The sequence below is a fragment of the Epinephelus moara genome, chromosome 1 (assembly GCF_006386435.1).
Source record: "Epinephelus moara isolate mb chromosome 1, YSFRI_EMoa_1.0, whole genome shotgun sequence".
Classification (NCBI taxonomy): domain Eukaryota; kingdom Metazoa; phylum Chordata; class Actinopteri; order Perciformes; family Serranidae; genus Epinephelus; species Epinephelus moara.
Genome location: NC_065506.1, coordinates 9,271,214 through 9,298,473, shown reverse-complemented (window position 1 = coordinate 9,298,473; position 27,260 = coordinate 9,271,214). Strand labels below are relative to the sequence as shown.

At 40.9% G+C, this 27,260-nt stretch overlaps 1 protein-coding gene across 3 annotated transcripts in view; it reads left to right on the top strand.

The window, feature by feature from the left end:
- Positions 1 to 22,741, top strand: part of mtss1lb (MTSS I-BAR domain containing 2b) — a 105,620-nt gene extending 82,879 nt beyond the window's left edge. Inside the window, exons 8-15 of one of the 3 annotated variants that reach the window (XM_050049967.1) lie at positions 185 to 292; positions 408 to 505; positions 1,828 to 1,975; positions 2,273 to 2,347; positions 6,020 to 6,175; positions 6,670 to 6,852; positions 8,025 to 8,190; positions 11,421 to 22,741. In XM_050049967.1, coding sequence (XP_049905924.1) covers positions 185 to 292; positions 408 to 505; positions 1,828 to 1,975; positions 2,273 to 2,347; positions 6,020 to 6,175; positions 6,670 to 6,852; positions 8,025 to 8,190; positions 11,421 to 12,301 — 1,815 coding nt within the window. In that variant the 3' untranslated portion in view covers positions 12,302 to 22,741. Of the gene's footprint in view, positions 1 to 184; positions 293 to 407; positions 506 to 1,689; positions 1,976 to 2,272; positions 2,348 to 6,019; positions 6,176 to 6,669; positions 6,853 to 8,024; positions 8,191 to 11,420 lie in introns of all 3 variants that reach the window. The other 2 variants (XM_050049960.1, XM_050049972.1) reach the window with 2 other exon arrangements.
- The last annotated feature ends 4,519 nt before the right edge of the window (positions 22,742 to 27,260 follow it).

Below are 27,260 nucleotides of genomic sequence, written 5' to 3'. Positions count from 1 at the left end.
TTGATGTGTAACATTAACTAGCGCTCCACAAGTGTCAGTTTCAGTATTATTAAAACAATACTAAAAGAGGTGGTGAGAAATCTGGTAAAGTAATACACCTCTAATTATAGCACTCTATAATCACTTTTTTTTGCCATGTCTAACACTTGACATGCTGCTGCACGAATCTGACATGTTTTTTCAGAATGGAGAGATCGCAATGCTGGGTGAGATCACCCACCTCCAGGCCATTATTGATGACCTCACTGTGCTTACAACCGATCCTCACAAACTGCCACCAGCTAGTGAACAGGTGAAACACACACACACACACACACACACACACACACACACACACACACACATAAACATGCAGAACAGAAAATAAGACAGTAATTAATAATAAACTCTCTTTGTGTCTCTCTCAGGTGATCAAGGATCTGAAGGGTTCAGATTACACCTGGTCCTATCAGACACCTCCTTCATCCCCGAGCAGCTCTGGCTCCCGCAAGAGCAGCATGTGCAGGTACTCATACACAAATACACACATGTACACACAGACATAACCTACACCTTCTGCTCACTCGGCAGTGTTCTCTACAGTGATTTAAGAAAGAGGAGCCTTCCCTGATGTTAATGTTTCACTGTGACTGTCAGTCCCTCTGTCTGTGTGTCAGTCCACCATTACTGTTTGTCCAGTCATTCCAGTCAGTTTAGTGGGATCTCTGACCTTCAGACAGAGAAACATTTTGTAGAAATATGGATTTTCTTTATTATCAGCTGAAAGAAAGCTGACAAAATATATTGAATTTTGACAGAAATAGTAGCTCATCATCAGCATATGAACAATTTCTGCATTCTTTTTATGCAAATTTATACACTTGAATTCAGAATATTTGAATAACAAAATGAAAACAAGAATACTAGAAACTAAAAATGGATATGTGTAGTTCTTTGTCTGAAAACATCACTCGGTGTATGTGTGTGTGAACCAGTCTCTGTCAGTGTATGCATGTAGTAGCAGTTGCCCTCAAGGCAAAGCTCTAAAGCATGCGAGTTCACAGCCTTTTGCCTGCAGTGTTAAGTATGTGTTTGTGTGTGTGTGCCCTGGAACCTCATAAGCTTACACACTCTCTGTCTGCCCCCTCCTCCCCTTCCTGCCCTTTTCTCTCCCCCCTTTTCCCTCACTACAACCATCATTCTCCGTACTTGTCTCTTTCTCCACTTGTCTGTTCTATTTTGTGTGTCTGTTTGTGTGCACTCACGTAATCTGCCCTCTTTCTCTTGATTACCTGGTTTCCTTTCTTCTCTGGGGACTCTGCTTTTAACTGTGACTGGTGTGTGACTTTAATGTGTCATCCTTTTGCGGGTTATCACTTACCTGCTAAACCAACAACTTGCTGTGAACTACTCCTGAACTTCACTCACCACTCAAACCGATCACAAAATCCTCCAATCCATCCTCCATCCTCATCAATTCATCATCTTCACCAATAACACCTCATATCTTACAAATTCAACTTCATCTTCCTTAATCTAACCAACACCTTGATACATCCCTGTAATCATGCTGTCTCCCCCGAAATACTGTTGTTACTCCACAATGGCGACCATCACTTTCATCCTCCCCTCACACTCCTCACCCTTGCATCACTCCACCCTCCCCCTGCTCTTCTGCACCTTTCCCTCCAACCCCTTCCTACTCTACAGCAGCGTCAACAGCGCCCACAGTAGTGCCTCCCGTTCGTCAGGGGGAGGTGGTAGTGGTGGTGTTGGTGGAGGTGGTGGAGGCTCCCAGCCCCATTCACCCACCTCATCTTCCTCCTCCTCCTCCTATCGCTACCGCAGCAGCCTGCCACATCAACCCCCACCACCGGGGGGTATTGCTGCCCACCGACTCAGCAGCGTCTCCTCCCACGATTCGGGCTTCGTATCCCAGGATGCAAACATCTACTCCAAACCCCCCTCGCCCATGCCTTCGGACATTACTAGCCAGGTACAGTGACATACACATATATTTATGTAGACAAATTCAGAGTTAGTGTGGTAATAAGCTTTAAAAATGTTGGTGTCCAGCCATGCCTCTCAGTTAGCATAAAAAAAAATCAACATTCAATTTTCCAAATTGATTTACTTTGGAAATCAACCAGCATGATCTCACCTCATGGGCATTTTAAGCTTGTTTTGGGGAAAAGGGTGAATTTTAAGGCTTCACACACATACAAACATATGGACTCTTAATGAGTGTTGGCAAATAAGTGGACATGGACTGTTTTTTATCTTTTTTCTATAGAAGTCATCCAGCTCGGCATCGTCAGAGGCCTCAGAAACATGTCAGTCAGTCAGTGAATGCAGCTCCCCAACCACTGTAAGTACTCATACTCACGCTGTTCAATATGCAGTCCCTGGCAACCTAACACTCAAACCAAATCAAAAGTTAAAAGCAATTCAAATGTGGCACACATAAAAAAGAACAGCTACATTTTACTGTCATTTGATTTATGTAATCAGAGCTTAAAATGTTTTATCTTTAATAACAGAGACTATTAAATAAACAAAATTCCTGAGTTATTTTTATCATTTCTTTCTTCATTTTAAATAGGAGATTTGTATATTAAAGCAGTCTGGTTGCTGTTTGTTTTAATTCAATAAAAATACATAAGGGAATTTAATTTTGCCACAGATGGACAAAACTGAAATTTAAGACTTCAATACCCAGAAATCCTCCAAAAGTGACATCATTAAACTTGAACACATCATGCCCATGTGTACTAGCCTGGAAAGTCTTTGACACTGACTTTAGAGTTTGGAAATAAAACAAAACACTGGTGAGTCCAGATGCTATTTCTAAATGGAGTGCCTCCTAAACTCCTGCTTGAGTTTTAAGTTTTGATTTTGCCAATTGGTGTCCAAACTCAACATATGAATTCTATTTTTGCCACAAAGGTAAATTAATTTGTTGTATTAAGACACTCAGCTGCACTTTATGACCTAAAGTTTGATGCCAGTTTAGTTTTTTAGCCCGCTTCTCCATCACTGTCCATAGAAATTCTAAACCCTCTGATGCAATTGCCACAGTTAGAGGAAACTGCCATCTGTTCTGCACTGAGTTAGCTCATCTACCCAAATTGGTCTCTTGGTGGTTTCAGAACTCCATTAAAACAACTTTATTTAACAACTTATCAAAATTTTTCTCTGAATTTTTTTCCCCAATACTGTTTTCTGGTGGCAGTCAGAACCAATCCGAACTATCATTTCTGGTCAAATGGAACTATTGTTATGACAACTGTGATGATTGTGGTGGTATAAAGTCATTACAGAACAGAATAATGAGACACATGCTGTTTGAAACGATGAGTTACATTCAACAAGGGAGCAGGAGGTTTATTTGAGAGTTTAATGGATTTTTGAAAACAGTGGAAGACTTTGACATCTGGATATGCAGGCAAACCTGCAGCAGAACAGACAGTCAGCTCTGTTGGGGCTAAATGGGCTCTCCAACAGAGAATGCTTTTTGGTGGTACAATATTAACCAACATCAAAACAAACACCATCAACCTACGAGAGAACAATGAGTAAAATGCACCTCAGATGAGATTTTTGTTGAATAAATGTAATTCCATGTGTTTTAGATAAACAAACTTTTACAGCAGGAATTAGACTCAAAGGGTGAATTTTTGCAGATGGGTAAGTGGTATTTTCCTAAGCACAAAGGGAATAGTTTCCTTACTTATATTCTGTATTTCAGTGTATTTTGGTGGCTCGCTGCAGTGTTAGGAGAGGTGCAGAATGTCACTGACACTTCAGGGACAATTACTGTTTTGGTTTTAAGATTTTCAGCCTTTCACATCATCTCCCGCTTACCAACTCAGATCAGGTCATCAGCAAAGTATGCATGAAATGCTTGTACTCTGTGCTGTTTTCACCATGTAAGTTGATGCTGGCTCACTCACATAAACCTCTCCAAAATCACAGATTTATTTTATTTATGCTTGAGAGCGTGTCTCTTTCCCTTTCATTATACATTCTTTGACCAGTATGCACATCTGTTTGTAACATAAATACCACTCCAATGATGCTTGTGAGGCAAAGTAAATACTTATGTTGGATTTTAAGCAGCATTTGTCATGTCATCCACAACAGCTTGTACATATGATTGCCTTCCTTTTCAGTTGATTAACACCCTTTGCAACCATCTGATGGCAGTAAGTTTGTGATGCGTCTCCAATTTGAGTAACACGCACTGTCAAGATGGATCATGTGCGCCACATCTTGCACAACTGTTGCAAAACAGTCTTGCAAACTTCTGTCTTCTTCCACATATCAAACTTTTTAAGTTCTACTACAAAACACCTTGATTTACAAAAATAGTATCAAAAGGGTTGCTGGTCTGATTCCCAGCACCACCACTACTAGCCTTTTTGAGACAGTCCTGTATCCTTCACATCATCAGTGCCTCTTTGATGATATGGCATACGTTTCAACTTGGTTATGGCTCTTTGCTGCCCCTTGTTGCTGATGTAGAAAAACACTCAATTGGACAGCAGCTCTCATCAACTGTAATTACCGTAGGTCCGTACTCTGATCTCAGGGGGCAGTAATGAGCCTGTTACAGCTTTGCACTGCAGAATGAGGTGAAGAAGACACAGCAGTCAAAATGTACTAGTACAGGAGGGGGAAATTTATTGAAGAGTTTTCAATCAGCATAGTATGGAGATTTTACAAGAGAAAGTAAATGAAGGATGAGGGTGAACCTCTTGGTTTTGCAATTGCATGTCTCGTTAAAGGGACAGTTAACCCCAAATTGAAAAACACATATATTTTCCTCTTACCTGTAGTGCTGTTTATGAGTCTAGATTGTTTTGGTGTGAGTTGGTGAGCGTTAGAGAAAACAGCTATAAAGATGTCTGCCTTCTCTTGTATAAGCTGTTTTTTTGTAAGAACTATTTTCTTTTTTTACCGACCTACACCCACTAACCGTATTGCCGCACAGAAGGAAGTGTGCAATATCTCATGGATGACAGGCTTGTGCGAGGTGAGGTAGCAGTAGATGAATGCTTCCAAAAAAAGGATGATACACTTTGCAGGTGTGGTTCGGTAGAAAGGAAATAGTTCCTGCATGAAACTGCTCACAACAAGGCTTGTGGCTTATATTGAATAACCAGGTCATGATTTCTGGAAAGAGACATTGCTGTTGAGATTTTTTTCTTTATTTTTTGGGGGCATTTTGAGCAGCGCAAACCAAATGCCATCTAGTTCCATTGTATCAGAGAAAAGGCAGACATTTTTACGGCCAGTATAACTCAAGCCAAACCAATCTAGATTGATAAATAGCGCTACAGGTAAGAGAAAAAATAGGTATTTTTGATTTTGGGATGAACTGTCCCTTTAAATTCCCCACTTCTGATAAAGAACAGCACACAGTCACTTCCCTTAGCTTTAATATTGGGATCATCCAAGACTGTCTTCTACACTTTAGATGAGACAGTTTGAAACATGGCTACACGAGTACTAAGCATTGCTATGATACAGTCTTATACCAGCTCATTAGAACCAAGGTTGTCAGAAAAAGTTACCATTTATATTCTGTGCTACTTATTCTGTGCAGAATTATTGTATTGAAGTAGCAACTATCAAATCAAATTCATCTGATTAATAAATGCATGCTGCTTTAACACATCTCATGACCTCTCTAACATAGACATAGAGAGTAGCTGTGACATGCAGGCTCTCAAGGCTTCACTCACTTAGTTCTTCTAGTCATTATGGTGCATAGACAGCAGCGACTAATTGTGTTCTCAAGGCCTTTCTGTTGTAAAATCTAATACTAATCTGTTCCTGCTCTACTGTGTCACACTGAGGACTTGTTGTGTGAGTGTCTATTGTACAGTAGTTGTGTGTATACATGTGCTGTGTTTTATTCTCATGTGTTTGGCCCAGTGATCCTCGACCATAGCTGGCTGCCTCTGTCTCTGTGTTTCTCTCTTAGTCTCTCTCTTAGTCTTTTTCTGATGACGTGACTATGTCTCTCATCCCGCAGTTTGGCACGTCCTTCGCTACCTTCCGCCCTGCTCTCTCTCACTCTGGCTCCACCAGGCCTCTCTCTGTCATTCTTCCTGTTCCTGCGTCCCCACCCTATAACTGCCCCCCTGGATCCAGCTCCTCCTCTCCCACATCAAAGGTTCCTATGTGGAAGGTTTGTTCTCCATTCGCTTCCATTTCTTCAGTTGCACCGTTTCTTCAGTTTCCATTTAAGACCTTTCAGTTAACGCATGGGGTTTATTATCTTTTAATTTCCATCACCCAATTAACTCATTCATAACCACATTGCTTTGCTTTCTTAAAGTGTTCATCCCCATATGCTGTGTGTGCATGCGTATTATTTTGGTCTCCCCTGTCTTACTCACTGGTTTGGCAATCTACCAACTGGAGACTGGCCAAAACTAAGCAGGGTGTGGAGAGCGGACCTATCAAACTCATCAACATAAACACATTTAAACGCTCAAAAAGGCCCTTGCCCACACACACCCACGCACATGCACTCTTCCAAGCACTCAAACACATACCACCCGTAAAGGCCCCCTCTCTCTGCACTCAGATGAAGGGCTTCAAACTGCTGGATAGTGGACAAGTCTCTCGTGCTAATCCTACCTGCTACTTCCTGTTTATTAATTTGACTCACCTCTTCAGGATTGGTCCAAAGCAGGTCAGTATGAGCAGCCGGTAGCTGCAGCGGCAGTTCAGAGGAGAAAGGAACCTCTCGATAGACTGAGGGAGAACGAGATGTCACCAGGCTCCCAGGGATACGCCGGGCCATCACACCCTGATGACTCGCAGAGACCCAGGATGACCCCAGCTACCATCGCTGCCAAGGTAATGCTGGATGATGCTGACAAGCAAGCTGGAAATAAAGAGGAATTACAAACCAAGAAAATAGGTCAGGCTAGGTGTGTGTGGAGGAGTATTTGCAAAGTTGTGTGTGTAGAGAGAGTATGGCCTGTAATAAGCCATGCAGGTCATTGTGGTCAGTCAGCTGCAACTGACAGCATATTTTCCAATTACTGTAGAATAACTTTGATAAGCTGAAGACTTGCCCAGCCTGATCTTCTATACGTACTAAGGTTATATAAAAAATAAATACACATAGTCCTTCTGGTGTCCCCTTTACTAACTGGTGCGCTTTGAGGGGAAAAAGAAGATATAGATATACTTTGATAAAAAGTTTTCTTTTAAATCATATGCCCTTATGGGTTAATAAATATACATAAAAAAAATATACCAAGATGTTTCAGTACTCTTGCCTTACTCAGAGTGTGAGCCACAATAACCCAAGCCAATTAGTGTAATTCCACGTGTGAAGATGAACCCAATACAGACATGCAAGCACATGTTAGACCACTAAGAGCGTGTTTAATGAGTATGAAGTATTACACACTAATTGACTATTCTAACACTATGTAGACATACAGCCCGTACAGTAATTTCTGTCAACATTAAAAGTACTTGTAAACAGACAAAGGTTAGTTGAAAACAAGGGATGCATGATATTGGATTTTTTGCCGATATCAGATATGCCGATATATTATTATATATAACTTATTTTATTATATAACGTATAACTTGGCTGATAAGCTATATCGATATATCCAATTGTAGTGATCACCAAGTCTCTTCTGTAGTGGAATTAACATCATATTATGCATGCATACTCTTATCCTGATAGCCCACCAGCAGATGGAGACATGAAATACAATGCTTTTCAATGTATGTAATATTCATTCATTGTGCGAAATAAGAAAAAGCATGTATTCTGATTCTGATAGCTAATTAGAGCGATATGCTTCTCCTGGTCCAACTGACAAACATTGACCTACATTATTGCAATAAATAAAACTAAATATAATCATACATATATATTAACCCAGTATTATCCCATAGTTGATTAACAAAAGGACAGAAATAATTCTCCTGAGTCTGAATTCCATTTTTAAACAAATGCCTGATTTGACGTCACTCAAATGTTGCCTCTCAAAATGTGTCGTCAGCATGGAGAGGAGGTGTCTCCAGCAGCCAGTGACCTGGCCATGGTGCTGACCAGAGGACTGAGTATGGAGCAGCAGAAAAGCAGCAGAGACTCCCTGCAGTACTCCAGTGGCTACAGCACAGAGACCACAACTCCATCCTGCTCCGAGGACACAATCCCCTCACAAGGTGAAACCCTAATCTGCTGTCCACCTTTATCCACAGAAGCACAGAGGCATATACTTTCCTACATATTAACAAAATAAGTCAAGTACTGTTTAAGAAACATTCGATTTCTGAAGGCAGCAGTAGAGTCTTCTCAGAGTGTCAATCAAGCTAACATACAGCGTGGGTGATGCTGAGGGAGTGTGGAGTCATGGAGACAGGCTGCTGCTCGTGCATTGATGGGTTAGGGAAGTCATGTAGTCACGCAGCAGCTATTCTGTGCAAGGTATTCTTAAACCCAAATGTCTCCTGTCTTACAAATGCACTAATTGTAGTAATTGTGCTTTTATTGCTGAAAAAATATATTCTTAAATTCATACTGAATCATAATGTCAATAGTAAGTGGAGAAATAATGAAGATACTATTAATGTCATCACTGTCAGTGGAAAGACGGGGCTTGCATGTAGCAGCGTAGGTGGGATGCAGGGACACCAAAGAACTCGCTGGCCAAGTAAGATTAACTTAACTGACTCAATTACTCCCAAACACACAACATTATCTGTCACACAAAGACTTCAGACACAGTGTGGAAAAAAACCCATTCAACAACTCTTTGTCCTCAAGAACTCCCCTCTAGAGAAGTATTATGCCTCACCACTGATAGAGCGACCTAGCAGGAGAAACAGTGCAGTTGACTTTTCAACCTCACCAGTCTCACAGTTAGCTGTCAGCTGAGACTCATGCAAGACATTCTACCAGGCGTATGTTGAATTTTGTGATGCACAAGCAACCCAAGTAGATTTGGAGACAAGAGGGCAAAGTGCATCTGATTTGTGGCACAACTGTAGGAAAATCTCACTTACAGCAAGCTCTGCAAGAAATGTTCCCGTCCACGCAGCCACAAGAAGTGACAAATTTCTATGTGAGCACATACCCTCTTTTCGAGGCAACTATGACTAACTATGCTAAAGAAAATAAAGTTAAAAGCTTGCCAACAACTGAAAGAACAGGGCATGAACATTATTCACAAGGGCACTGTCGTAAGCCTCCGGGAACCATGGCTCTCTGTGAGTCCTAATGGGGTCATTGACTCGTTTTTTTTTATTCTTTCTCTCAAACAGCAAATCTTTTATGGTAAAGCCTTGATCTGCCATGGCCTCATCTCCATCTCCTCTAATATTCCTGCGTCCATGGTATTGAATTTGTCACTGCATCACCCTCCATATGCTGCAGAGATGAACATGATTAGGCAGTAGCAGCCAGGAATTTCACAGTGTCATGTGAATAATAATAGCTGTATGAATCACCGTTTTTTTTTTTTTTTTTTTTAATGAAAGGCTCTTAACAGAGTCTACACATGGATCAGAAAAGTTCTTTTTGAATGCTTTGGGCATGGTTGCCTGAATAGTTTCTTTTAGAAGTTTTAGAGGTTGCAAAACTTCCTCCCTTTTGCGTAATACTGTCTTTGATATACAAAACTGTGTGGTCAGATCACATATCAGATGATTGGTCTTGACATGTATTTCAAAAATGTCATGAGAACTTGATCTAGCACAGATATAGCATAGCATATCCCTCCAGCATTGACACGAGGATGATGAATACTTCTAGGGTTATACCAGTGTAGGTGGTAACTGGCAAAAGGACTTGCATTTGTATTTGACCTTTTTAGTCTTCTAAAGACTACATGCTACATTGAATCCTTCACACACATTCATACACTGGTGGCTGAGCCTACCATACAAGGTGCCACATGCTCATCAATTAAATATTCACATACACCCACACACCAGTGGAACAGCTATCAGGAGCAATTTGGGGTTCAGTATCTTGCCCAAGGATACTTCAACATGTGGACTGGAAGAACCAAGAGGCAAACTGCTGATCTTTCGATAAGTAGACAACCCGCTGTACCTCCTGAGCTACAGCTGCCATGGAGCAAAGCATCTGAGTCATTTGGGATAAAGTACCCAATCTCATCAAACTGATTCATATTGTCATACACATCTCTACTCACTCCTCTTGCAATAATTATGATCATGTCTTGCTGGGTCTCCCCACTGTGTGTGAACTGTGCGGCACTGTGGGTCAGGGGGATGTGAATTTTAGATGCCAGCATGGTCTTCCATGGTCAGCTAGCGTGGTCTAGCATCTTAAACATTTTCAGTATGCCCAATAGCTAATCACTAAACATATATGCTACTTGCCTAAAAAGCAATGCAAACACATGATCAGCTGCATAAACAGGGAATAATTGTTTTAGAGTTTAACCTAAGAGGTCCATCTTTAGTGTCTTGATTAAAGTTAACGTTGCTTCTGGAATTAGCCAGTTGGGTCATTGTAGCATGGTCTAGCTTTCCCCTCTTCTTCCAAGTTCGACTGTGACCCAGGTAGAGCTCCTGGTGAGGGTACAGTTCTGTGGGCTTCTTATCCAGTAACTGGAAAATGGAAACACACACTCTCTTGGGATGATATGTTAGTCTTAAATTCTCAAGCAAGGCTAGTTTCCTATCTTTCATTTTTGCCATTGTGCAAGGTGTGCAAGGTTCAGTTTTCTTGAACTGTTGTTGCAACCAACAACAGCATACGTAAGTTGAACCTAAGCTTATTTTAAATACAACGTAACATTTATGAGCTAGCTAATAATAAAACATTGTTTTTAACCAGTTCTGTTTGTTGCTCTCATGACTGCTCTCAGTCATACATTTGAAAGGTAACAGGAAAGAGAAAACAACGGAGGTAGTCATCATGGCAAATACTCTACCTCTCGAACTACTGCAACTTCTAATTTTGTTCATCCTAAGGCACCCACAATCATTGCATTTCTCTGAGCCCATTCATCATCTTTTATTTTGTAAAATCTCAAGAAAGTGAGTCTGTCAAGGAACGGTATTATGATTTTTTAAAAAGTGAAATATCAATATTTACAAGCTGTGCACAGTTTTTTTTTTATGATGAAAATGACTTTCCTTAGAACCTCTGTCTTTAGTTACCAAAATCAAACAAGGTGAATCATCCATTCAATCATCCAACCGCTGGCACAGTATATGACTGTTCTGACAGTTTCCTTGACAGCAGCTGGGAGATGACAGTATAAAGATGAAATTGAATAATATCAAATGTGTTCCTGAATCATATTACTGGCTGTCAGTTTGTAATGTTACCACAGCACATTGTCTTTACTTTTCTTTTGTGATGGTAATTGTCTCCTGAATGACTTGATCTCCTTTTCTTCCTCTCCCTCCCACATTAGGTTCAGATTATGACTGCTACTCAGTGAACGGTGATGCTGAAGGTCCAGATGGACAGGGAGAGTTTGACAAGTCCTCCACTATTCCTCGCCACTCTAACATCGCCCAGAACTATCGGCGCATGATCCAGACCAAGAGGCCAGCCAGCACGGCTGGCTTGCCCAGCGGGGTTCTTGGTCCAGGGGGTCATGGGATACCAGGACAATCTGGTGGAACTGGTGGAGGTGGAGCAGGTACTCCAGGCACTGCCACAATACGCCGAACCCCATCTACCAAACCAGGCGTGAGGCGCACACTGTCCAACGCGGGGCCTATCCCCATCCGACCACCTATTGTGCCTGTAAAGACACCCACTGTTCCTGGAGACTCACACTCACCTGGCGCAGCTGGTGGTGGGTACGCAGGTGGTGGGCACTCAGGTGGCGTGCCTGTGCGTGTGGGCAGTGAGGAGTGTGTGTTTTTCACTGGAGTCGAGGATGCACAGGGAGCGCTTGATTATGTGAAGGCGTCACCAAAGCGCCTCAGCCTGCCTAATACTGCCTGGGGATCAGGGGCGGCGTTAGAGGTCTACGCCCAGCAGCATGGCGGCCTTGCCATGGTAACAGGCTCAGGGGCTGGATCAGAGGAGGATCAGATGATCGCAGCCAATCGGCACAGCTTAGTGGAGAAGATTGGTGAGTTGGTAGCCAGTGCGCATGCACTTGGAGAGGGGCAATTTCCTTTCCCCGCCCTCCCTGATGACCCAACCCTGCCTCCAACTGGCCCCACTGACACAGGGACAGAGGGGGCAGAGGGGACCGGTGACATGTTGACCACCATCAGGAGAGGAGTCCGCCTTCGCAAGACCGTCTCCAATGACCGCTCAGCACCACGCATCTTGTGATTGGAGGAGAAGCAGGAAGAGGATGATACTTGTCAGCCAATAGGGAGTCAGGTGTTGGTGTGGTGCAACCCAACCGCCTAGTACATACACAAACACTTAACTATGTAGGGAAAGCTATAATATAACAGAAGATGAATGAAAACAAGAACATACACAAAAAATAAGTTTAAAGACACCATTAGAGTAAATGATATATAATATAATGATAATAATAACATTAATAATGTTAACTCATGCTGACAATTAAAAGTGAAATACTGAATATTGACAGGCTCCTAGCAGGCCACTATAACTAGTGTGTGTTGGACGCATGTTTGTCTTCTCTACACCTTCACCCAGGGATGAAAAGACTTGCAGGAAAAAACAGATAAGATTAAAAAAAAAAAGGCAAAGAAAGAGAGAAAGACTGGGTTCTGTTCGTCAACTCACACCCTTCCCCATCCTCTTCTCCAACTAACCCAACTGTCTAATCCCAGATGAAAGACTGATGACTGAAGGAGGGCCCTGTGGGGGCGAGAGAGAGGGGGGTCAGAGTGCCATGTGACCAGCTGGATTTGAACCCAGGCTGTCTCAGCAGCAACATACTGTACTTATTAGCCCACTGAAATGAAGCTTTGGTATTAGCACGGGGAGCTAACAAGCCAGAGGGCTCCTCTGGTTCATCCTAATGTAAAAGAGTCTTTAAAAAATACTGTTGGCATTGAACCGTGCTAGTGCCCCCTTCCCCTCTCTCTCTGTGTGTGCAGTGTGTGCGTGTGTTCATGTGTATGCATGTGGGCAAATGTGAAATGCGAGCGAGTGTGCACATGTGATTGACTGTGTGCGTGCGCGAGGGGGGTGGGTCGAGCTCTGCTGCAGGACAGCTGGTCACCCAACGAGGGCAGGGCTTTTCTCCTGTGTGTTGTACGTGTATTTTCTTGTTTATATCGTGACGTCATTTACCTTGTTACAACTGTACGAGAAGTTACGAGAAGTAATCCAGGCGTATAGATATATTCATATATATTTTCTAGAACCAGAGAGAAAATGTTAAATCAGAAATGGAGCAATAAATGTGTTTTATTTTCTTGTTTCCAAGAAGAGATGGAGGATTGTAGGTTCTCCTTTGTCACATTCAGGCAATCATCAGGAATGCTAAATTACACATCGACTGTGAATTCATGCGCAGCCAGTTTTGGCGTTGTCTCTCTCCCTGTCCCTGTCTCTTTCTGGTGGAGGAAATGGATTACAAAAATGTTGAAAAAAATAACTGTAAGCACTTTGATAGATGGTAGAGTATGTACAATTACCACTAGGTGTTGCTGTAGTCATACTGTATGATAGGGGAAGTGTAAGTGAGAGATGGTTGCCAATAAGACTGTCCTGAGGAAATTATTTAATTTGTAGGAGAAGAAGAAGACGACGACGACAGGGAGGGACAAAGAGGAAGTGATAAAGACTGATGGAAATGGAGTGATTGGTCAAATGAGAGATGGGAAAGGAAAGTAGAGCAAAATATTTATCTAAAAATGGATTGGACGTCAGGGCTCTTCAGGGTTCTACAAGCCATTGCCTGCTGTGGATTGTGAATAGTAATGAAGCTTTTTATGATGTGGTTGCACTGGTTTCTGAGCACATAATGCAAAAAATACACTGCACAGATAGGTCAGACTACATTTGGAAATAGGCTTTAAAGGGTCGGTTGACCCAAATGTCAAACAAACATGTTTTCTCACAAGCCATGCAAATAGTTATTAGAGCTACTTTCTACCGTAGTAATCATCCCTTAAAACTGTTGGCACATTCAATGGATTACCAAGAGTAGCAAGGATATATTACTGTTGAATTTCTTTAAATGCTATCTTTCAATACTGTGAGCACAACAAATTAAATTCCATTCACCTCCATTGTACTTGGGATAAGGCAGAAATCTCAAAACCTGAACGGATAAAACAAACAAACAAAAAAAATCTATCAACATGCCAAGATAATGTAGAGATACAGTATGACAGAAACTATGCGCTTTTGTAATATAGGTTCAACAACACTTAAACCTACACCAACAATAGACTTAAAATATATATGATTATGTTCATTAGATATACAGTTATAATTGTACTCCATGGTTTTCAACACAAATGCTGTGGAACTGTAATTCCAATGTCCAAAAGATTATATATTAAAAAGCAGTCTTCATCAATGTTCATGTGCATATACATATCAGCACACTAGCTTATCTGCAAATATATTCTTACCTATAAATACTGTATATTTTTGCATTATGGGAGGGCAAACCTTGAACATAGCTGAACAACAATCTTGTTTCCCCAGACTGGCTCCACTTAAAACCTTCTCCTTTACAAAATTTACAACGATTAGTCTCATTTCAAAGGATACCCCACAAAAAATGTAAGTTATGATTTCAGTTGCAATAATGGCCCCACAGTGGCCCAACATGATTAAAAAAAATGGAGAGACCACGTACAGTTGGTTGCACAGTGTTGGGTAGTAGTTTACTGCCAGCTAACTAGCAGCTTTGTCTCTGCTCAGGCTTTCAGTTGAGGATGGGACTTCTCTTAAAAGTAATAGTAATGTAACTAACTACTATTGCTGTTAAATAATATGTAATGACCAATTATTACATATTTCAATTAACTTGCACAACACTGGTCTTTAAGAAGAGGTGTCACCAGAAACAAAAGCATTTAGACCAACATGTATTTAGCCACAGAAAGTAATTGTAATTCCAGTAATCAGGTTCATTCATTGATTATTGTGTGACAACCCTGTCTCCTAGAAATTATGTTCACTAAATTGCATTCAACATAATCGCTGCATGGATTATGTTCAGAATTTTGAGTACTGAGTTAAAGAAATACCACATTATGTACCACAATGGTTCGGCAGGGAGGTGGTTGAGGTGGATGGTGGACATACAGAGTGCATGTAGACGCCTGTCTTATGTTTGGCAACAAAAGCACTTTGGTTAGGGTTTAGGGAAGATCATGATTTCACTGAAGTGTTAATTAAAAGGGTAATTAAAAAATAATTCTGTAGTCAATACAAGTGGAAACTGTACTGCAGACTTACCTCTTTTATGGTGGAAAACAAATGTAATACATTTTCAGTGGACATTTTGCTGATCAGCCATTCAGTATCAACATATCTGGGACTTGCCAGGTATGTTAATTAGCAGCATTTCCTCATAATGCTAATAAAAATCATATTTCACCCAGCATTACCTTTCCCTCAAAAATTGGTTGTATATAAATCTTGTTTCTTGGAGACAGTGCTGTGTAGTGTGAACACTATGGTTCGGCTCAGTTCAGTGCAAATAACCCAGTTCAGCTCAGGACACAGCTGTATGAAAGGATTACTTATGGACATTACGATGTGAGGAAAGGTGAAGCCTGTTTGATGCGCTCGCTGATGACAAAGAAGCAGGAGGGTTTAAATTAGACTTTTGAAGCTGACAGAGAGGAAGATGTGTGTGGAATGAGCATTTCACTGCCTGTTCATACAATATGTACTGTATGTGCTGTACTTGTAAATGAGAATCAGGCGCACAGATTTGGTATAACGGTTTGTTAGAAAATACTACATGGAATATTCAGTTTCAGTATTATTATTTTTTTCACTCTGCAGTATTGTTTGAATATTTAGTCTTACTTTTAATTAATGTAGAAAACAAAAGAAAAAAACTCCAGTTGTAACACAAACTACTAAGCTGTGTAACATATGGATGTAGGATGTGTGGGCCGAGAGTGAGTGTGTCCTTGTTTGGCTGGTGAATTCTTCATCAGCATGTCCGTACATTCTTCTAGCAGTGACCTGAACATAGCTGGCGACATCAGCATTCTTATAAGCCCTTTTTTATTGAGTTATTTCTTTATTTAACCTCGGAGAGAGCACCGTTAACATATTTGTGGCCATTTAAAAAGAAAACTATGATTTAATTTAAAGAGATAGAGAGGAGAATGTTTGCAGTTTTTAAACATTGTCACCCTCTGCCAGCACACTTTTTTGTTGAACTTTGAACTTTTAACAGTGCTTCAGGCAAGGGGGGTGGTTATGTTTTGTTTTGTTTTTTTTTTGTTTTGTTTTTTGTGGTGGGGGGACTACTGTATGTATGTATGTTGTCACATGTGGATGCTGTGTGTTGTATCAGCTGAATCTGACTGGGTGAGAGGGTGGAAGGGGAGAGCAGCGGGCTTGGACTCCATCCCCCCCAAAAGAACATATTTTGGGTGAGAAACATTCATCTGAAGAGTCTGTCTAAGACCGCCTGTCGAGGTCACACTGTACATGAATATACGTATGCTGAATGTACTGCAAGATGAAGGGGGACATTGAACTGTTTGACTTGCTTGAACCATTGCAATGTCAGAACTTTGTTCTTGTACAACTGAATGAAGTTTCCAGTTAAAACAGTAGGAAAGCAATACAGAGATAGTGTGCATGTACGTACATTCACAATGATGTTCCAGTGTGGGGATGTTAAAGGAAAATACCACTGTTTTGTCCACTCAAGGATACTTGTGTCCCTGTGTAAAAGCAATTCCACATTGCATGGCTCAGATGGTATGAGTTTGGAGTTTAGAGACCCTTTACTATGTGTCCAAGGACACTGCTAGGGCCAATTCCACTAGTCTGAATGTGTATGTGCTGTTTTAACTCTAGTGCAAACTCAAACTGAATTCACTGCCAGTTATCTACAGTAAATCATTGCTTGATTAAAGGGTTTATAATGCCCTGCTAACAGACACGCTACTTATTTCCAAATGATGGATAACAACTCAGGACAAGACCAGGATGCTAAAATTGTGGGGTTTTCACATTGGATGTGATCAAGATCAAACTGCACATGCTGGTGATAGAATGAATAGAGTGTGAAATGAGAGTAAGATACAACACTGCTATTTTCCTTTAAAATGCCCAGTTAACAGCACAAAAATTAATTAACTAAACAATAATGTCTTTTTTTTAACATGCTGAATTAACTGTGTACTGAACTAACTGTCTGAACAAGCTGAAATAACTACTCTGCTACAGATGTGTCAATATGCCCATTTTTATGAGTGTATGTGTATGTGGGTAGAAGTAGGCCTACCGGCATGTGGGCAAAGCGGGGGCTACCATGAAAACAGGACACTCTGCTGGAACATACATAGACACATAACCAGATTAACATGCGTGCAGGCATGCGTGCGTACACACAAACATGTACACATCATAGGATATACACACACAACATACATGTATACTTCCTCGGCCGAGAGAACTACACAGTCCTAACTACTGTACAGCATGTCCAAAAGGAATACGCACTGTAAAAAGTAACATCTGCTTCCCGATTTTAATGAAAACATCCCATCTGAACTTTCAGTAACATTACAGCTTTTTAAATTTCTTTTGCTATTAGCTGTCTTATTTCCTAGCAAGGCTGGCATATAAGCGAGGCAACATGTAGATTAGTAAACGTGGAACATGGTACATTTCTTTAATGCTACAAGCAGTTACAAACCGTACGCATACTTGATTAAAAGTTGAAATACTGACTTCCGAAACTGCTGTGTTTCTAGTCTTACAGCTAGCCCAACAGACTATAGTGCTGTTGAGTATTAGGTATGTACCTGGGACTAATATGAGCTTATACTGACTGTCGAATGTTAAAGGAATTGTTTGAAATTTTTGGAAAATTCCTGCCAGCAGATGGTTAGCTTATTTAAACATTAAAACTGGAGGCACAGGAAAACAGCTAGCCTGGCTTTGTCCCAAGATACATTGTCTGATATCTCTAAAGTTACCTAATTAACACACTTTATCTTAGTTGTTTAATCCACGACTAAACTAAAGTGCAGAAATGACAAGTTGTAGATTTATGGGGGTATTGTGCTGGACAACGTATCCTCAAACAACAGTTTGTATGATATCGTAAAAATTAGTGCCCCAAGAATGAGGTACCTAATGTGAAGTACATTAGGTACTTAACGTTAAGTTACGCAGGTGAGCTTTTGGCTAAGTTACTGTGGTTAGGTTTAGGAAGAGAAACATGGTGATGACATACCTTAAAATGACACAAAGTTCACACAGATCCGAACACCAGTCTGTGGGCAAAGTCCTGGGAGAAAATCCTGTGTTTTGTGACCCATCCACCAACCCAACCTGCCTCCTTAAAGGATCACTTCCTTCTTAAGCCTATCAGGGCATTGGCCACATGATTACAGCCTTCCCAAAAACATAGGATACACACAAATTAATGGCTCATGATTACGTGGGTCATGTACAAATTTTGGTGCATTACTTTTTGTAGGAAAATGTATAAACAGTGCACGAGAACAACCTCTGCTGAGTTAGTTCTCGTGCAGGAACTTCACAGAGTCTCTGCTGGTTGCCCGGCACTTGCTGACAAGAAAAAATACGAATAACTCCATCTAAAAAGGCAATTTTCCAAAAAGTTAAACTATTCCTTTAACTTTTAATGAAAACTTGGTGAGATGGCGGGACCACAGTAGAATTGACACAGAATCACTCAACAGCACCGCTATCTAAAAAGCCTGGAGGTGTACAAAAACTATCGAATTTGTGTTTCACCACTCACATATATGTATGGAGTTTTTTTCACACCTTTGTATCCCTCTCTTCTTTTTCCTCTCTATTACCTTCCTCTTTTTGTACCTCATCCACTGAGGGCACAGTTCACCCTGGGATGCCGTCGAACTGATAAGTTAGAATAACACTTGTCATGAGAGTCCCATCGGCTGTACTTGGTCTTTGGTGCCTCGCAGCCCATCAAAGCTAATGAAACATAATTCTGATGAAGTCTTTATTTACACCACAGTCAGTGGTGTCTGTCCGTCTCCCCTCTGCTCTTTTCCCTCCCCTCCCTCAGTGTATGTGTCCGTATGTTGGTTTGAATGTGTGCCGTGGTTCGAATGTGTGTGTGTTTGGTAATGGCTAACGGGCGGTATCATGATGGGTCCTGGGTGTGCTGTTCAAACAAGGGCTGGAAGTATTAGCCAGGGTAAACGTCTCCCAGCTGTACACTGTAACATGCAGCTGGTTTTAAGCAGAACAGCTGGATGTCTGACACTCCATCTCAGTGCTAGATTACATTTTAATTAATTTTGATCAGGCTTTTTAAGACATCTATTTTGTCAGCATCTCACAGGCAGCTTATATTACTTTGATGGTTTTGAGCTTCTCTCAAAGAAATGCACAAGATACAAGTGTGAGCAGTAATTCAACATGCAGGGACTTTTTACCCACATTGCCATCACAAGAAATCTGCTGGTGTGTAAAGCACATGGCTGGTAAAACCAACAAAACACTGAATCTTAATCAACAAAGAGCACTGGTCCTTCTGTTAAATTGAGCTAAACCGGCTAAAGTAAAAATCCACTCAAAGGGAGACTAGGTAACTTCTGTTGAACAGCTGCCACTGTGACCACAAGTTAGCCTGGTTCCAGACCATAGACCCCACCCACTCAACTGAGTAGGCTTGCATTACTGGTCTGGCATGCTTCAGTGAATTTGCGATTTATCTCGTCCAAACGATGGACGGACCAATGAACGCCGGGGGTCTAGCGATTAGCCAATCAGCGCCACGCTGATGTCAAGCTGTACGCCGGTGGGTAACTGGTGAGGATAGCAACAATGGCGACCACTACAGATCCTACAGACCACATTAACGATGCTATCGAGGTATTTCGCCACTACTCGCGTTAATGGAGGACCAAATAAAGGAAGCTGCTAAACTGGATTTAACGGCGATGCAGCTGGGCGTGCACGACGACGGAGACATTTTAAACGGACAATGCTCGCTTGTTTTCGGCACCCCCGAGGCATGGATACTAATGACGTCAGATTCTGGGTGAGTCGTTGATCTCTACTGATTGGTTAGGGAAAAATCAAATTCCCTCCCCCTTGTAAATCACCTTCAATGGAAGCCATGTCAGACTGAAGGTTCTGAGAGCTTCAGTCTGACACTAAGGCTAACCACAAGTTACAATTACAGCATAATGCTAAATGTTAAGATGTAATGGAACATAAGCACAAGATGGGAAATGTTGTGAAGAAAAAAAACTGCCTTAGGAATGTCAGTAAAATGGCACCATTTATTTAAAGCTGCTGATATTAGCTGCCATTAGTTACTGGTAAAACCAGACTAAACTAGGCTGTAGCAGTAAAAAGTGTACTGAACTGAGCAAGGATTAGTTTTATCACCTATGAATGCAACTTTTCATTTGTGCAAGGAAAAATGTTTATATTGTTTAGTTATATCCTTTTTTTAAAAGTTACATAGCCTCCTTTAAGTAGATGTTAAAAACAAGCTGGTAACATGTAACGGTAAAGTATTAAAGGCCTAGTGTGTAGGTTTTAGTGCCATCTAGCAGTGGGGTGGTAGATTGCAACCAACTGAAATTTCTCCATTTTGCCAAACGTGTAGGAGAACTACAGTGGCCAACAGAAAATGTGAATGTCCCTATTGAGAGCCAGTGTTTGGTTTGCTTGTCGTGGGCTACTGTAGAAACAACATGGCAGACTCTGTGGGGGAGGACCAGCTCCATAAGAATATTTAACGGCTCATTCTATAGTAGTAGTAGTATTTTTAGTTTATAATACACTTACGAAAACACTTTTGAATATTATATACAATATCTGCCAATGTATCTCCCTAAATCTTACACATAGTCCCTTTAATTTAAAAATGTCCATTACCAAGTTGCTTTAAAAAATAATAATAATGATAATAAAATAATAGGGTATTTTAAAAGAGCGACAGGCTTCTGTATATCAGCCTTTCCTACAGCAGGAACTTTGCAATCCATGTAGCCATTGTCACAGGTTCTGCTCTTAATGCCACTGTTCTCCACCTTCTTTGTGAATGCGCTCCTTGTACTACATTTTGGAGCTGCAGAGAAGGTGATACTAAATCCATATTTGCATAGCATTTCTTGCAAGCCAGTAAAAACTCACATTACTGCATCAGTTATCAGCTATTCTCTAACCACTGTTTGAGATATTCCTCCTGTAGACTTTCACACTAATGTTACAGAGATCCAGTAAGGCTTGAGCCTCTGCAGTCAGCATCTTGTCATTTTGCTGTTGCCAGATGTGACGTGATGGAATTTCAAGTAGGGTAAAACAGAAGCTCAGGCTGCCTGTTGATGGTTGATGAACATTCAGCGATGGCCAACTTTCCTCAGCCAGTAAACTTGTTGACCATCCATCCGCACCTCAGCTGAGTTTCCCTGGTTACTCAGATTTATAGGAAATTGGCAGACTTCCATTGTGAGCATTTGCTCGCAGCATGAACACACCGTTACAAATCTATGAGGAAATGTTGAGGAGAACAGCCTTATTTGTAGTGTGGAGTGCTTGTTTTTATAACTTTGGTTCCCTTCAAGTGTTTATACACTGGACACTTACTTCATGTCTTACATAAGATTTAAAAATGTCACCCAGTTGAGATACCTGAATATGCTAAACATTGTTTTGCTGACTGATTGAAATAAGAAAGACCCCATGATGGCCATTGAACGACAGATTGAGTTATATTTATGATCAGACTAGAAGAAGTATTGTGAATTTGCATGAACAGTATGTAAAACCCACTCCTTTAGCCATCTGCCCAGGTTATATTGAGTGTGTACTTTATGTATGTGTGCATGTATGTGTGTGTTGCACAAGGACACTTAGTTAAGACCCCTACTGTTTCTCCCTCCCACCTCCCACACGCAATCTGTCAATCCTTCCTGCTGTCTAATAGCTGAAGAAACCCACCATACACCAACACACACACACTTACACACACTCCTCTGAAGCAAACATGACTAAGGTAGATTCTCGGAAGCTACATGATGGTCCGCTGAAGCCCTCCAGGGGATCATGATGAAACACGCTGCAACTTCCTGTCATACAGCCATGCAGAACAGAGTGGCCAAAGTGGCCTCCTGGTGCCACAGCCACTGTTAACTGAACTGAATGTCTTACTGTCAATACTCCAGTTCTCAGTAGTGTCTCTCGCTCGCTCGCTCGCTCTCTGTCTCTTCTTCTTCCTCTACAGCCTCCAAATGAACTCTACAAGGAAATGTCTCCACAACTCACCATTGAGGCGTTGATATCATTTCTATGGGGCTATTTTGTTCAAAGGATAACATTGTGACATCTGCTTTATGTTTCTGTACAAACCGATCTTTTGCTCCTCTCTTCCCTCCCGCGTAGCCCTGCAGGCACTGTGGTCTTGTCTTTTTTCTTTCCTGCCCCTCTTCTGCTCTTCTTCTTTAATTTAATGTGAATTTATTTCCAAGGTTGTTTCGCCTCTGTCGCTGATAAGGTTTTTCTTTTCTGTCTTCCTTTTTGTAAAATTGACCCTTTTTTGTTAACTTTAGTCACTGCTAATGTAACAAAACGCACTGTGATGATTCCAGTATTAATAAAAGTTGTACTTAAACTGTGTGCCGCTGTGTGAAGCAAGTCTTATTCGTCAAGAAAGAAACATGGTTGAGGTCCTAAACCTGCTTGCACAGCTCAGTAGATACTGTATGCTGAGAAAAGCTGAATAAATATGGGTCAGTGAACTGTCTGTATGCCTTCCAAAGCTCACTAGGGTACAGAGAGGCTAACTGTAGTCAATGAACCTAAGAAATAATAACAGTGTGACACTGATACTTTCACAGTGGAGATCATGTGTGATCAAATTCATGAGGAAGAGATTGCATAGAACAGCAGAGCTGCAATTTTGTCAGCAACATGAACTTACATCAAATATTGTAAATGAAAAGACAGTGTTCATAATGTTTTAGCACTGAAGATATGGCTCAATATGGCTGAGTCAGTGATGAACACCAATGTTAAAATAAATCAATTTAAAAAGGCGTTCATTTCTTAATAATAGTAATTTAGTGTAATGACAATTGCAGTGACTGATTTAGTTTGACAGTCTATGGCAGGGGTGGCCAACCCGCGGCTCGCGAGCCGCATGCGGCTCTTTGCCTATCAGTGTGCGGCTCTTTGCCTATCAGTGTGCGGCTCTTCGATCCATTAATTAAAACCATCGGCGTGCGGCTCTTCCGTCACAAAAAAAATCAATTTATTGTTATGAGTGCGTATAGCCCTTTAAGAAATTTAACAGGCTTAAGTGGAACGAGTGAGAGAGAGGAGTGCGCACGGGCAGGTGAGAGGGTGTGGAGTTCGGGAGGAATGCAGGACTGCAGCACGGTGGCGATATCGCACAACAAAAGTTGTCAGGGAAGAAATGCGTGTCATTGTGTGTGTGGAGAGAGTATGACAGAGGGAGAGACTGTGTGTGGATGTGTGTGGAGTAGTGTTGCACGGTATACTGGTACCAACGGTAGACCGCAGTAGGCTGCTACTTAAACACCACAGTAGGCTACATGACATGGTGCCACTACTGTGGGATAAGTTCAAAGTCCAATCAAAGGAGGGTGAGTGTCCATGCGCTGACCAATAACAGCCAAAGTGCTCCGCGGCGCAAGATAACGGCTTACCGGCGACCGAGAAGCACGGCTCCAGGTGAATAAATTGGCGTCATGACTGCCCAGAAATACCTGAACAGCCGAGCCGTGGCGGCACACAGGTATGTGACGTGTCAGAGGAGAAACGAGCCGTTCACATTTCTCTTTGTGGCAGGTAACGGTCCACAAACCTCACCGCACTTTAGGGACTGTTCTTTACTTATGAAGGGACTGTTCTTTACTTGTCAGGGGAGGAGGGTGGCTGGTTGATTTTTATTTTATTTATTTATTTTATTTTGATCCCCCCTATGTTAATCACTTATTGATGCTGTTTTTGAAGTATGAATAAGTCAATAAGTAATTTATTCCATTGAAATATCATTGATGTATTATAGAAAAGTGATTTATCTTTTTATAAATGACAAAACGCACATCTGCCTCATTTTTGCTGTGGTATCGTGATACTACTCAGAACCATGCCTTTGTCCCGACTCACTGCCAGTCAGGCAGAATCTCTCATGTGGGGCAGTTTGTATTTTTCATGACCAAAATCTTACATTGTCAGCTGTTTAGACATGGTAACAATCGATGTCTCCTCCACACTCCTTAAATGGAAATGAATGGGAGGTGAATATTTGTCTATGTTAATTTTTCTCATGAGTCATGTGAATACGTTATCATAAATGTTAAAAACAATATTATCATCATAACTATCTAAAAAAAAAAATCTTTTTTGCAAAATACATTTACATTTAGATGACTTAGATATGTACAAGAAAAAAAAGATTATGCATACAAAAAATATAATATTGCAGCCACCTTTTCAGAATATTCTTTAGGAAATTCAATCTTCCGTTTTAATCCATGTATGGTGAATAGGGAGAATATTCATTTGTCAATAGGAAGCAAAATATGTATCCTTTTAACTCATGAAGCAAAAATAATTGCTAATTATTGGATTATATTTTGATTTTTGAGGAAACTGACACAAGCTGTGAGAATTCCATCAGTTTTTGAATGGAAATATAGAGGCAATCGCCTTGTTTTTTTTACAAATACTTCCGGGTAGAAAACCAGCAGAGTTTAGCTATATATATATACATCTCACATTTTTCACGTCACTATATCACTGTTTAGACTAATCTGATGTTTGTAAAGTCTATAAACACAATGATTGTTTTTATGACAATAGCATCATTTCATACATGTTTCCCTGTACCCATTAGCTAACGGGGAAACGCATTAACTGTACATAATTATTTATCTTTATCTTTATTTCGGCCATGATCAATATTCTTTTGTTTACGAACACTGGTAGATAACTATCTTGCCACCAGGTGGTCTTTGGCTGCTCCTGACGCTACCGTCATAAAAACAAGAGAGGAAGAAATCTGAGTATCTGATTGGTCGAAGGACCGAACTGAACAGGTGATATCAACATCCGTGATCAACAACATAGACGCATTTATTTTTATCACAAAACTAATAAATAATCATGGTGGATTTACTGAACAGAGTTCCCGAAAAAACGCTGCACTTAACAGCTTATTTATCTTTATTTCGGCCATGATAATTATTCTTTTCTTACCAGTTGGTTTTTGGCTGCCTCGAAGAAATCTGCACTGACTGAAACACTGCATTTAACGGCTGGATTAAAAAACCTTCTGTAAAGGATATAATTGCCCAGATTGCCCACCATAGATCGTCCTTTTGGTTACTTCTCAATGACATCTGATTGTTATGTCTCCAAAAATCATCAATTGCCTCCTGCGAAATGCCGTGTACTGTGACACCTGCCATAGCGCCCGGTCACTGAATGTTGATATTTTGTCCGAGTGAGTGGAGGGGGGCATGGCTTAGCCATAGGTCAATTGTGAGCACTGAAACTCACACTGGTCTGCAGTGTTGGTTCTCAGGGTGTTTAGTAGGTTTTTATCGTGAGCTGAATTATCCACAGAGGTCTCTTCCTCTCCGAAAACAAAGGGACCGGTACACACACTAAATAAAGCAGTTTCAAGTTACATATCAGCGTTTCTCCTATGCTTTTAGATGGACCGTTCGTCCAGCACCTGCTATGTGTGCTCACCTTTTTTCTCTTAGGCTATAACTTAATGTGTGCTCACATTATTTCGAATCAAAGTGGTCACAGAGGTCTCCTTCTCTCCCAAACAAACAGACCCAGTGATTTACACCAGTAAATACACAGAAACAAGGAGTTTGGCATTATAAATCAGTGTTTCTCCAACACTGTTTGACATGTTAGAGACAGGCCATTAGCCTAACACCTGCTAATGTGTGCTCACCTTTTTTCATATATAAAATTATGTTTTTATGATGCTGCTTTTCAGAGGGTCAATTCAAAAACGCAAAGGGCCCTATATAGAGCCAGTGTTTAGTGTGTCTGTTCTGGGCCACTGTAGAAACATGGGTGTGTAACATAGCTCGGTAGATAAGGACCCACTCCCTATGTAGATATAAATGGCTCATTCTAAGGTACTGATGGTTATTATGGTGATTATACACTAAAGAAAACAATATTAACATATTATATTCAATTTCTGCTTTTATATCCACCTGAAGATATTAAAATATGGCAATTACAATTGGCTGTTTTGTTCACATTCAGTTTGTAAGTTTTGGCTCCAAAACCTGGGGTCAGGACCCCTCAAATCTAAGGGGCCACAAGACAATCAGCAAGATACGAAATATGGAAAACAAAACATTTCTGCTCTCCAAATAATGTTTTTTTTTCTCTGACTTTTCTCTACTTTTTGCTTTTTTACTGTGGAACACTGGACAGACTTATCTCTTCAGGTCACTGAATACTAAACAGTGGAAGAAGTGAACATGACTCTGACTGAACTAGTCACAAGTTATATACGTTATGCAACCTGTGACAAGAGGTTGCCAGGGGACACTGCTTTCTTTTAAAGAAGGGTGGGAACCACTGGTGTTAACAGTGATAATTTACCACAATACTATTGCAAAAGTCACTTACTTTAATACAGAAATCCCTGAGAGCAACAGTGTAAATGTAAAACAAGAAACACTTACATGATTAATAACAATATCAATATAACAGATACAGTGTGTTGAAAAAGCCTTGATCAGTTATACATTGGAAGTGACCTACTATTCAGAGAGTGGTTGTGATGACAAGAACAGAGGAAGTAAACAAGGTCCTGCTCACACCTTAGTAGACATTACAGTTTCCCTAAGCGAATGCTGAGTGTGCAGTCTTCACTTTAATTCATTTGCCTTTTTTCCAGGTCATTGCCCCTGACAAAGAGTTGCAGAGTTCCTACAGCGGTGAAAATGAGGGCAGAGTGAGGAGAAATGACATGTGTTGTATTGTGTGCTGATAGGGGGCGCCCAAGACCTTTAACTCTCACGTGCAGGAGTCAGTCTGTGGCTGATGAAGCAGAGATGATACATGCTGCTTATTGACCAACAGGCCATTTCCATGTCAGACACCTGAGCTGTGCAGAAAGGAGTCAGAC